A 12706-nucleotide genomic window follows, 5' to 3' on the forward strand; every position below is an offset into this window, starting at 1 on the left:
TCCACTTCAACGGTCGAATACTTAAATAGTAATAATAATAATAATCGCAGAAAGGTAGGATTTGAGGCTGCTTCTTAAGAAAACTATGGTCAATTTGAATTAGTGGTGGTCAGCCACTTGGTGACACAGCGTTAGTTTCGTTCCAATTGTTTCTTGCTCCAACCCAAGGAGATCGTAAATATCTGGAGGGGGCACCACCGGAATTGGGGTGCTTGGGTAGGACAAGCAACGCCCGCTTTGACCAAAACATTGACAATCCCATAAGGGTCAATGAGTAAGTACTATTTGGTGAAATTTTTGGTCATAACTCGTTAATGCATTAAAATAAGCTATGGAACGCACCATGAAACCTTTTTTTCTCACTTTATTGGTAGGCTTCGCGAATTTAAGACCCGAACATCTTTTCCCAGGGAAATATTATTATCAATCACCACGGTTACGTTCAAAACCAGATCAGCTGAATCTAAAATTTTACGAGGGTAAACTAGTGATTTACCTGATCTCTCCATTCTATTCGGGTTTTCACCGCGTTCGTTGTGTTTTAGTGACAATAGTTTCGCTGACATTGCAGTCAGCGTCTTCAGGTCGAAACTGTTGTCACTAAAACAACGAACGCGGTGAAAACCCGAATAGAATGGAGAGATCATCTAATCAACGCCGCGAAAATCTTCGAACCTACATTAGTGATTTACCTGCTCTTATACTGGTATTTAATTTTATTGTAGCGAACGGAAATCTAACAATTACAGTAATAAAGTATATTTTCAAGAATATCCCCACCAATAAAGTGGCTAATAGGACACAGATTTATGCTATAATATAAGTATCGCGAATGATGGAAAAGATCCGATGACAATCACCAGCGAAATACTAATGGTTATGGATCATTTTTCACTTAATGTAGTTCATTTTCAGAACAAAACTTTGCTACCTCAAAATATAAGTCGGAGACTAAGTCCGAAAATTGTCAAATTAAGATGAGGTAACTTTGACCACGCCAAAATCTTAGAAACAGTGCCTCCAGCAATTTACAACCTCCTTGCTCTAGCCGCAGTCACGTTGTGCCACGCGTTTCGAACGCGGTCGGCCAATTTCGTATTGACGGACGGGCGTATGTATTTAGCTCGGCTGCACCCAGGCAGCCTCCCGCGAGGTTGCATTCGAATGTGTTATGCATTGCTGCCACGTGTGGGAATTTCCCGATTAAGTTTGGTTGCTAGGTCGGCTACCTTGTTCCTTCAGCTCGGAAACCATTGACGATCGCGGGTGCTCTGTTACCATGGGTTTTTCTCGAATCCTCGCTCGGACTATACAACCCATTCGCGAAGAGATAGGGAAAGTGATTTCATTGCTTTGCCTGTTTGAACAGAACGCAGCGTTTTCTCTCGACCGGCCGTATTTTGTATTTATCCGTGACGAATTACTATTTCATTTATCGACTTCGTCCTCATGAAATTTTCGTGGTATATTTAGTGGGCCTTTGTCAAAATTAGCCTGTACCTCAAATGTAAATCTGGAAAAATACTGATGTAAAATTTTCAAATTTGAGAGGCAGGAAAATGCTGCCTAGGCTGTACTCAATGTTTCACGTAAATTCGTGGTGATTAAGTTTTAAACGATAAAATCTTACAATTTGTAAGAAAACATTGGTTGAGGGTGGGTCATACATCTTATTCAGATTTATGTATCATGAGTTCGTACTCTAAATTAATCAATTTTGCCGAGGCATTCATCAATTGATATTTTCCCCTCATAGAAGACGTCCATCAGATTATAAAACGAAATCAGGGTAAATAGAGTATGATATTCAAACGATTTTTGGGGCGTAGGAATGTGGATCCATAATTAATATAATACATAATAATCCTCATAATTTTAAGTTAGCACTTTTTCGACCAATTCGTACCCACCTTCGTGCCATTTTGATGTGAGCAACGTGATTTGATCATTACAGCATTAATTTGGTTGTAAATAGGAAAGTACTCCGGTGACGAGCCTGAGTTCGATTTTATCATGATTCTGGGTCAATATCGGTCTTGGTTATTATATCAGTATTTTTTTCCCAAGGCACGTGTGGATTTAGGCCATAGTTTTTGGCGGGAGAAGGATCAGGTCTTACTTTCCTCGGCGCCTTGGTGGTGTGCAATTCCTCTTTGCGATCATTCTTTTGCTTATAGGCCAGGGCTTATAGACTTTCTCCAGTAAATTTCAAACATCTCATTAAACTTAACAGAATAGAATAGCTTAGGATTATTCTGGTGATCGCAGATGGAAAAATACAAGTTTCATTTTATCTGTCTAAATTGATGATTTGTTTTGTCCTTTTACCACAGAAGTTCACTGTCCATTTGACATAACCTCCTTGCAGTGTTTTTAAATGAAAATCTTATCTCAAAAGATAGAGCACAGATTTCTTAGCACTTCCTTTTTCAACTTCATTTCAGTTTTGGTTGTGATATCATTGTTACTCCACTGGTGGAAGCAGTCGCATAAGTAGATATTTGAGTTATGTTCTTTATTAGTTTTCATTTTCATTAATGTATCTGTATACATCTTCGATTAGAATAGAGTTCGGAATTTTCGGAGTACTGTTTTATAGTTTTGTAGAAAATGCTCGAGATGTGTGCTCCTTACTTTCTGTGGTCCCTTTTTAATCAATCTCTTGGTTACCTTTAGTTGAAACTGGTTGCTTAAACTGCAAAAACTGGACTTGGTATACTTCTGGATAACAACCATTTCAGTATTTTCATTGTGTCAGCCAAAATTTTTTTAAAGGTGAATGCCTTGTGATATCATTAACTCTAGTGCATCGATATCTGTCGAAGTGATTTTTTACAAAACTTTTGTAAATGGGTAGAGTCACAACAGCTATTTTTAAGTAGCTAGCTCATTACTCATTTTGTATTCATGAAAAGAAAGCATGAAATGCAGATAGACTAACAACAAGTAAGTTTGAGCAAGAGGACTCAATCGATGGTGCAGAGATGACAATTCTAGTAGGGGTAAAAATTCTTCAATAAGAAAGTATAGTATTCGACGGCATATAAGACGTACCCTCATTTCAGTATGCCATGCACTAGGAAATATGTCCAAGTGAAGGCTCAGCTCCCCAACAACTTAAGTTTCTTTTAGATCTTATGCAAGATTATAAATTCTAAGTGAGGTTGAACGAGCATCATCCTACATGTATATCAAGCTCGTTTGGTGTCTCGCTCCCAACTCCTTTGATAATGCGGAAGTGAGCAAAATGATACATAGTCATCATCATCCCTGGTCAACAATCCTAGGATTGGTTTGACGCAGCTCTCTACTCATTGTCAGTTCTCCTATCAGCTAATCTTTTCACACCTACGTATTTCTTCTCTTTCACATCCTTCTTTACTTGTTCCATATATTTTGCTCGAGGTCTTCCTTTTCCATTCTTGCCTTCCACTTGTCCCTCGACGATTGTCTTCATCAGGCCATCATGTCTCAAGATGTGGCCTATAAGCCTATATGTATACATAGTCATGCATTAAATATATAAAATTATAAATGTCACATAGCGGCAATGAGCTAAATAACCACAATATTCTTAAGTTTAATTATAAATATAAATTGGTAAATATTGAATGAAGGTATTAATAATGAAGTATATTAATATTAACCCATGGAGGACGAGCCTTCACTTAAAAGATCCAGGTGATTATATTTAGCTATTATTTTCAAAAAAGAAGGTCCATCATTTATTCCGTCAAATGCTGTAATTTCTCACAGTTCTCTTATAAATGTGTACTTTCTATGACATGGCTTTTACAAAGCCTTTGGTAGTATTGCTGCATATTATTATGTTAACAAGTGAAAAAGAGTTGATAATTATGAGTAAAGCATTGTTTGCAGTATGCAACAAATTTCCATTTGTGTTAATGATCTCCTTTCTTGCCCCTGCAGTAGTATGCATCAGCTGGACAAACAGCAAGTGACTGCCATGCCCCAACACTACTCCATAACGCTGGGCGTGGGGCCTCGGTGGTGGTCCTGATGTCCCCCACGCCGCAAGAATTGTGTCTACGCCGTTGTCACTGCAACAAAGCACAGAGGGCAGCGGTGTGGGGAAACCTAAAGAGCTCTCTGTGAGCCAAACTACTACAGAGTACTATAATCATGTGAGCAACCATCAACATCAGGTTGTCAATGTAAGCATGAAGTTGTAGAAATGCTAGAATATAATCATTTAGTAGCATTGAGAATGGGTAGTTTAAAGTATACCGGGACTAGCCGCGGTGATAACTTTTACGGGAGTCACCCGCAATGCACAATCGTGCGAAAGATCCACAAAGAAAAAAATAATTCGCCTTGACCGGGATTCGAACCTGGATCCCTCGATTTCCGGTCGTGTCCAAGGTAGTGTCCGAAAATATCCACAGGGAAGAATGACGCCTCGGTAGCTTAACTGGCTAAAGCACTTGACCGGAAATCCGGGTTCGAATCCCGGTCAAGGCGAATGATTTTTTTCTCTGTGGATCTTTCGCACATTGAGAATGGGTGAAGAATCAAAACCCGAAACGTCGTTGCTCTTAGAATTTAAATTTTTGGAACCCAAGAAAAGTTTATCTATGAAATTGTAGTTTTATTGAGTTAATTATTGTATCTTATTAGTTCATATAAGATCCTTCTCATTGTCATGACTTTTAACTGTGGATGATCCACTTTTTGCTCAGGTGATGTTCTATGCCTCCCCAACATTGTATATTGGCTGATGACAAGTTAATGCCTTCAATTGAGAGACGAGAACTGCACCTGTACATGTCATATACTGACAGTTTTAACAGACATGTCTTGGTTAACAATGTATTGGAAAAGAACTTTGAAAACCTACCTAATCGAAGTATTCAAATTCAAATACCTTAAGCTTAAAAAAAAAAATTTATGCCAGTCAATGAATATTTGAAAACTAAATTAATCACTGGAAGAAGCAAAATATTACACATCAAAATCATGCTTGTACAGTGATGACTGTGAAAGGGATCATATAAAATTATCGTGCTTTAAAATAGGTCTCTAGGACTATTCAACTTTTTAATGGGGTAAATTAGTTTTTGTATCACAGTCTGTACGTAAAAGGACTGCAATTTTTATTCTAAATTAAGGTTATGAATGACTAGTTTAGGGTATAATCTGCATGACATCATGAATGTCATCAGTAGCTGTGGTTATATTCATTTACACCTTACTTACACTCTGAAAGTAAATCTTAAATTGTACCCTGTAGAAAAGATTTCACTAGAGTTTACATTTTAGTGCATGCGATTAGAAGTGAATGCATTAGAGTAACTTTTAAGGTTGTTTTCTAAATACCTGCTGGCCCTCTAATAAAAGTAATTTCATGTCTAATTTGTTCTGTTATAATGTCGGAATGTCTCTGTCCTTATGAGATTTATTTTATATTGTAGATGATCGCCAGCTTGATTGGAATTTCTCATTCACCAGCGAAGGAAAATATTTCATTTGTTTGTAATAGACCTCATTATTGTCTTCAATTATATCTTACTTTTTTTTGTAGTTTCCCACTGTTCACATGTTAAAAAATAACTATTAAACAGAAGTCATTATATTTTTTATCCAGTGCTATTATAACTTGTATCAGGGAAGAGTTGGTATGAAACTTTTCCAATGAGGCTTTATTTCAGTTCTCTAATCAGGATATGTACAAACAAAATTGAATAAAAATCCCTGGCATTCACAGAATTTTCTCACGAGAAAAGAACCTCTCAACAGTCCAGGCAAGGGATTTATTGAGTATATTTATATTTAATGAGTATAAATAAATCCTCAGATCAAAATATGTAAGTTGGTGTGATGTATACGGACTTTGCAAAAGGTTCTGAGATGGTAAATTTTGATTTTTTCGCTTCATAAGTTGTGCTTTTTTGGCATACGTGGTCCAATATTACATTGGACCATGTAAGCCACCACCAAGTTACACCATCTGTAACAAGGGCTGTTTAATACTGAATAATTGAATTTCCTGGATTTGCAAATGGTATGATCTGCACCATTCGTACTTGCTCTTCAATTATTAAAATAGAGCCGTAGAATTAAAAAATATTTAACCTTAAGTAAGGTTAATAATTTCTATGAGACCAAGAAGTAGGCTTCACCCCGTAACTAGTCGATAAATCAGTATAAAGGTCTCATATGCACTATTCCTGATAGCCCAGGGGCGTAATGACCATAGTTCCTCTGTTTTGAGCGTTCTCAGCCAGGTGTCTCCTTTGGCTGGAATCACGTATTGGAATCATAATTGTTTTATAATGCTATGTTGTTTGGCTTAATTGAAATCAAAATTCAGAGAGAAACTACATGCACCTCTCACAGTTCTTGCAGCCATGGAATTTATGTTGTTGTTCAAGTGAGGAGCCCAATAATGAAGAGTGCTTGTGAAAATATGATTGCATTGATATGATTTGAGTACAAGGACCACTCATCAGGATGAAAACCTTATTGTAATTTTGTCTTAATTTTGCAGGAGAGTGAGTTGATAGCAAGGGTAAAACAGCTTCACCGGAATGATGGGGATGGCGACCAGAGCCTGCGGCTGACATTTGTGCTTCACCTAACGGAGAGTACTCAAGTTTGCTGGGAAGCTGTACTCTGGCAACAGCGTTTGTACTTGCAGGTGCCCTCATGCCTGCTCCCTGAGGGTTCCAAGGAAGGGTGAGTAGACGTGAAAGCTCTCATAGGCTTGAAAGCTTAGCTGTAGACTTCTCCTTAACGTATCGCAGCGATTAAACTCAATGTAAATATCACTTGACACCCTGTTTTATTCTCAATCCTATTTTACATCCACTTCAAGATGGCTCTCTCCTTAACAATTCCTTATTTATCTTTTATCACCATAGCATCGTCTCAAACAAAGAAATTAAAGAAATCAAAATAAAAACAAACATGCTCACAAGTAAACAAAACAACAAATGAACTTAAAAACAGAAAATAAACTAAACATATACAAAAGCGATATTGGTCATAAAGACACATGCATCATCCTTGCATCATCTTTTATCATGGAGGAAAGTAGAACTTGGTGGAATTCCAAATGTAAATATTTAACTAAATAGACCTTATTTTCTATTCCATGTGTATAAATGGCACAGGAGAGGGTTGTTTTGATCAGGTTTCAAAGTAGTGCTGGTGTCGATCCTGTTGGGAACAACCCTCTCCCCCCCCCCAAATATTTGTTGTATTTGATCTGTCCCCCACAGAATTTAATGAAGTTACTATGAATTATCATTATTAGCATTCTTTCTCCTGATAGGGTGAAAAATTCTCTAAAATCAAAATTCATATGTTAATTTTACTGCAATCAACGCCAATACAAAATGGGCTCCCTTGTAATAGGGTAGTTTCCTTCATCAAAGAAAGCGAAAGACATTGATTGCGATCCGTTACCCACCATTAGTGTACATATTCATAATATACAAATTATTTCGTTTTAGAAATACCGGTTTAGACGAATGGCAATGGTCCATTTTTATCCTTATTTGAAAAGGGCCAGATTGGCGCCCATGCAATTCCACTCCACGTGACGTCACATGGACCTAGTTTCTATAGGAGAAGATAGGAGTTTTACATCGTCTGAGATTACCAATGCATGCATGAAGCACTGACTTCAGGGAAACATGTCTTAATAATCACCTATTGAAACTGCCTACGGTCGGAAAGTTTCCTTCGTTTGATAAGGTATTAATAATCCTTATTTAAGCCAAGCGCTACCAGCCAGCAGGGTACTAGGCTACCCGCTGGCAGCCTGCGACGTATCAGCGCTAAGCCTCGCCTCAAGGTCACCTCACCGGGCGGAGGGGGAACCAGAAATACGACGTACGGAGAGATTTCCCATCATTCCTACTTACGCGTCGCGTTTTCGTGCGCTTGAAATTTTTCACTTTTCATTTAATCGCGAAAAATAGATATTGTCATTTAAAAATCTAAAAGCGTGAAATACGTACTCCAGGAGTAATAATCTTTCGATTTAGGCAATAAAAAAATAATAGGAAACCACCCTATTCCCAGCTTCTCAAACCGATTTCGAAATTTCACAGTTGGGAAGAGTATTTGCAGACGTCTCAGTTTTAGGTTCAACACTCTCTAGTCCATGTTTTTTTTATTAAAAATTAAGTTCAACTGTTGGACTGTTGCTATAAACTGTCAGCGTTGTTAAGTAGTTGAAAGCTTGTCACTATGTTAAAAAAAAATTGTTTGTAACCTTGCCAAGTTTTCTAGAAAGATCTCACTACTTCTGGCTTCTAAACAGTAGCTACCTAAGAAAGTGGTATGTACTATATGTCATGTTCATTGATTGATTACATTGATTTGAATAGAAAGACAGAATGCCTCTTATCGGGTTGAAAACATGTGCTTAATTTCATAATTTCAAAAACAATGAATCAGGCCTTTATGTTAAGATTTCAATATTTCCTTACCCTCATTTTTTTCACTCCGTTTCCAGTGTATTTTTTCAGTGTCCTTATTGGAATTGTTTGTGATAAAATTTTACATTGAAATTTTGACATCCTGTCCTTTGCATCCATATCCTTCAGTTACCTTACCCTAATTTTAGTTGTTCTCTTCCATGGAACAGGAGAAAGATGTGACAGATTTAGAAAACTCGGAAATCTCCTGAAAAAATCTTGATTTCATTTTTCAAATCTGAGACATGATGATTCAGAGGAATGTGGAAGTGTCTACCAAATATCCAAAATAATAAGTCAAATCATAATTTATGTACTTGTCTTGAATTTGATTATTGTTGGTTGATTGAGGATTTTTCTTTTTTCAGCTTCGTATCACTGCTGGAGTATGCAGAGGAAGTGCTTAAATGCGAGCATGTCATTGTCTGCTTCAAGAAAGATCGCAGTGATCGAGGTGAGATTGCCACATTGACTTCTTATTGAGTGATGTCTGAATATTTTTATTGCAGCGTATTTGGCACATTTATCACATGTCGATGTGGGGAGAACCAATTCCTAAAAATCACAAAATGTTATGTTAAATAGTAATTGGTAATATTTCTTATTTCATATTCAGAATCATTTATGCCAGCCTTTTCGGAATAATATTCCACAATGTAAAAGCTGCTATAAATGTTTTAGGTATGACTGATAACGTAATTTTTTCGTTTCCTGTGTATTGATAATGGATGATTATAATGTTTATTGGTTGGCAAATTGGCATTTTACATGTCTGATAGAAGCCATTCAGTCGTGTAGCAATTTCATGAATTCGTTAATTTTGCTGTTACTAATTAATTTAATGATAATAATAATAAATAATCGCTAATGTCATAATAGGCTTTACCTGCTAAAAAATTGCGTAATTTAACTTTGAATAGGAAAGGGGGACAGCTTTTCAATTCAGACGGAAGTTAATTAGAAATAATAATAATAAACTGAATAGGGGAAATCAATTAACTACAGACTGAATTAACAATATTCACGTACAAAAATGGAAAACCATGGTGAATCAGTTTTATAGATTTTATATAAACAGCACATCCTTCCCCATAAAAAGTAGGATGAATTATGGCAATTCCTTAGTGACTATAACCAGCTAAAGATTGCTAACAAGTTAGTTGCATCAATTTCATTTCACTTGTTAAACCATCTCCTGTTCCCAGTTATGAGTTCAATCGTACATGAGTCTATGTAGATTTTTGTATAGTAGCATTATTTGCTCTGCCAGCCTTCAAAATGTTTTCAAACCATAACTTTGAACTTTTTCTGTATTCATTCAACATATTTCCCAATGGCAGTGCTATTTAGCATTAACATATTTGGTCAAATTACTTGCTTCAGTTGTGTGATGAGGTAAAGTACTTGTAAAACCAAACCAAAAGTCCTGGGTTCAAGCCCCACATTGTTAGGTTACCCATAGGGTTTGTGTGTTTGTGATGGTACATTTTTTAATTCCCATCTCATTAAAGGGCTCTAAATTGCTGGTTTTTGGGGTGTTGGAATTTTTGGAAATTACTACCGAATGGAGGTCTGTGATCAATAAATAGGGAAATTGGGTAATTCAAATCTAAGTGTAACTGGTCATAGGTCACAAGTCACTTAATGATATAGATTCCACTTCTTTTTTGGACTCTTCTAAGGATAGGTTAGTTGAACTCTTTTTTGTTGGTTCTGATCCCAGGTGTTTCTTGCATTAGGTTCTCTGTTCCTGTCCTTAATTGAATGCCTGATTTTCATTGCTTAATTTTCAAAAGCCATAAATGATTTTTGTGATGGCATCACAAAAAAACTACCTAATAAAATACATAAAGTTTTCTTTACATTGATTTGCTCTATAAGATCACTAATTAAATTATGTAATGTAATTTATGCTCGTTTAGTGTTCAACCTGTGTTCTGCACAGATTGTTTTGGTGCATTTTTTTGCTTGGTTTTGGTTCTAAGCTCTAGATCTGGTGCAACTGGCAGGGAAGTCCCTCAAGCGACACCACCAGATCTCGTTCAAATTTTGCAAGGTGATAGAAAATGAGATGCAGTTTTATTTCAGCTGCTAATGCTTGATACTTCTCGAGAAATTTGTGATGGAAAGTACCATGAAACGCCTATATTTATGCAACGTGCATCACCATGGACCCTTATTCTCCGTTGCTAGGATGAAGAGCACTGAATGTGTATTGTTGCGTTAAGGCTTCCCTAAATTTTGGCATTTTCCTGTTACTTTCCATCGCAAATATCTTGGAAGTATTGAGCATTGGTGGCTGAAAAATAAACTGCATCTCGTGGGGATCCATTTCCTATCACCTTGCAATATTTGAACGAGATCATGCGGTGACATTTGAGGGACTTAGCTTGTGAGAGCCAAAGGACTGAACTGAACCGTCCCTAATTCCTTCTAGTTTTAACTGTAATTCTCTTTATCATTTCAGCTCTCCTCGTGAGAACATTCATGTTTTTGGGGTTCCAAACTCTTGCACCAGGTCATCAGATGGTGCCCTGCAACACTGAGACCAACCTCTACATGCTGTATGTCATCGAGTGAACAGATTATTATTCTGGTGTCCCCTCCCCCTCTGAAATTCTCCCCCTCCTATTGTCCCCTCCTCTTTCCTCCACCCTGTAGCCCCACACTGCCATCCTTCATGCAAGTCAAGAATTAAAACAGTTGAAAGCTTGCTGATAAGCGAGGGAGGAAGGTCATTTTCTTGTCTATGAGCTGTATCATTCTTGTGGTTCAGAAATTTTTGCATGCAATAGTTTTCACCTAATAGAGGTTTTTGAATGTTGGATTGTAATTTGCAGAATGTGTAACGGGTGGCAAAAAAATTTCCTCGAGCCTTCTTTCCCCCCCCTTCACTGCCCTCATCACTCCCTTTACCCTTGTTATGAGAAAATATATAAATCTCTCTCTCTCAACATGATGTTTCCCCACAAGCTGTGTATTATGAGCATATACAAGCTTACACCGACAGTGGCAAGATTATGGAGTGGCGACGAAGACGTCAGGTCGCCCCATGAGTTGCGTTGACAAGACAGGCAAAACAGAGTGTACCAGCTATGTATTACATTCGTCACGGGTATTCCTAGGCTATTTGCAGTTTTAAAATTCAAGTGGATAGAAGTTTGATAAAATCCTTGAAGTTTTGGCACAATTTTAAAAATTCATTGTGTGTGAAATGTTTCGATGTATTTGGTGATAATGCCAATTTTTCGGGAAAAATGTTAGTGTGAGTGCATTAATTCAATGAAATTTGCTCAGCTGTTATTTCTTTATAGAACGAAAGCTGTTGTATTTTTGACATGTCCTGAAATGTGGCATTCAGGATATCATTTTAAGCAGTGTGTGGAATCTTCCTTAGACTGTAACTTTTTAAATGAGGATCGTTCCTTACTCCTGTGAGTAGCTGGTGCCTGCTGTGTTGCATTGAGCTATGACAAATTGTTTTGTTACACGGCAGAAAAAATATCTTGTAACTGCCCTGCTGACTTGCCATCTCTGCCATCTGTGGACATAATGGTTAGACACAATAAAATTGCAAAATGTGAAGAAAAAAAAACGAAAAAGATTAAATGCCTAAAAAAAAAATTTATAAATGTTTAGTTAGTTGTATATCCTCGATTCCATTCCAGTTTTTAGTGATTCCGACCACCTCATGCTTTTATTGATTTATCTCATCTTCTTTTGCAAGTCTGAGAAGGATGATATTTGAAGGTTGTTTTTTAATTTTGTGTATCTGTATAGGGCTTGTTTCTTTACTCTTTTTTTGATGGTGGTTTGAAATACATATATTGCAACTGGGAAAATGGTAACCAATAGTTTCTATCTATCTGATACAGTTTTTATTCTAGCTGTAGTCTTTAAGGAGTAATTTAAAAATCATTTTCATATTTTTTGTGTATTTGTAATGGTTTGAAGTTCTTAATAAATAATACACTATTGATTGATTTAACTCTGAGCTTATTTATTTAACTCTCTCCTAATCATTCATTACTCTTCTCTGCAACACCATGCAAATGATTATTCAATTTTGTAATTGCACAAATATTCCTTAAAAATGGTTTTCTGGATTAAGAGGCAGACACAAATAATAATGGTGCATTACTCAGCTGAGATAAAATATTTCATTATTCCTTTTTCCTTATTTAAATTCAATGCTTTCAATTGATGTGAAATGATGGCCTTAGTTGCTAAAGCCTCAATCACACACTAATTTTTTGTCA

General features: G+C 36.7%; 1 protein-coding gene across 1 annotated transcript; it reads left to right on the forward strand.

Moving 5' to 3' along the window:
- Nucleotides 1-3995: 3995 nt before the first annotated feature.
- LOC124168652 (ornithine decarboxylase antizyme 1) lies at nucleotides 3996-12435 on the forward strand (the record flags this gene model as incomplete). The annotated part of the gene is made up of 4 exons (XM_046546915.1): nucleotides 3996-4175; nucleotides 6509-6696; nucleotides 8816-8901; nucleotides 10915-12435. Coding segments are annotated over 4 exons (567 nt in total), but the record flags the coding sequence as incomplete, so codon positions are not given.
- Nucleotides 12436-12706: the final 271 nt, after the last annotated feature.

Source organism: Ischnura elegans, chromosome 12 (genome assembly GCF_921293095.1).
Source record: "Ischnura elegans chromosome 12, ioIscEleg1.1, whole genome shotgun sequence".
In the NCBI taxonomy this organism is placed as follows: domain Eukaryota; kingdom Metazoa; phylum Arthropoda; class Insecta; order Odonata; family Coenagrionidae; genus Ischnura; species Ischnura elegans.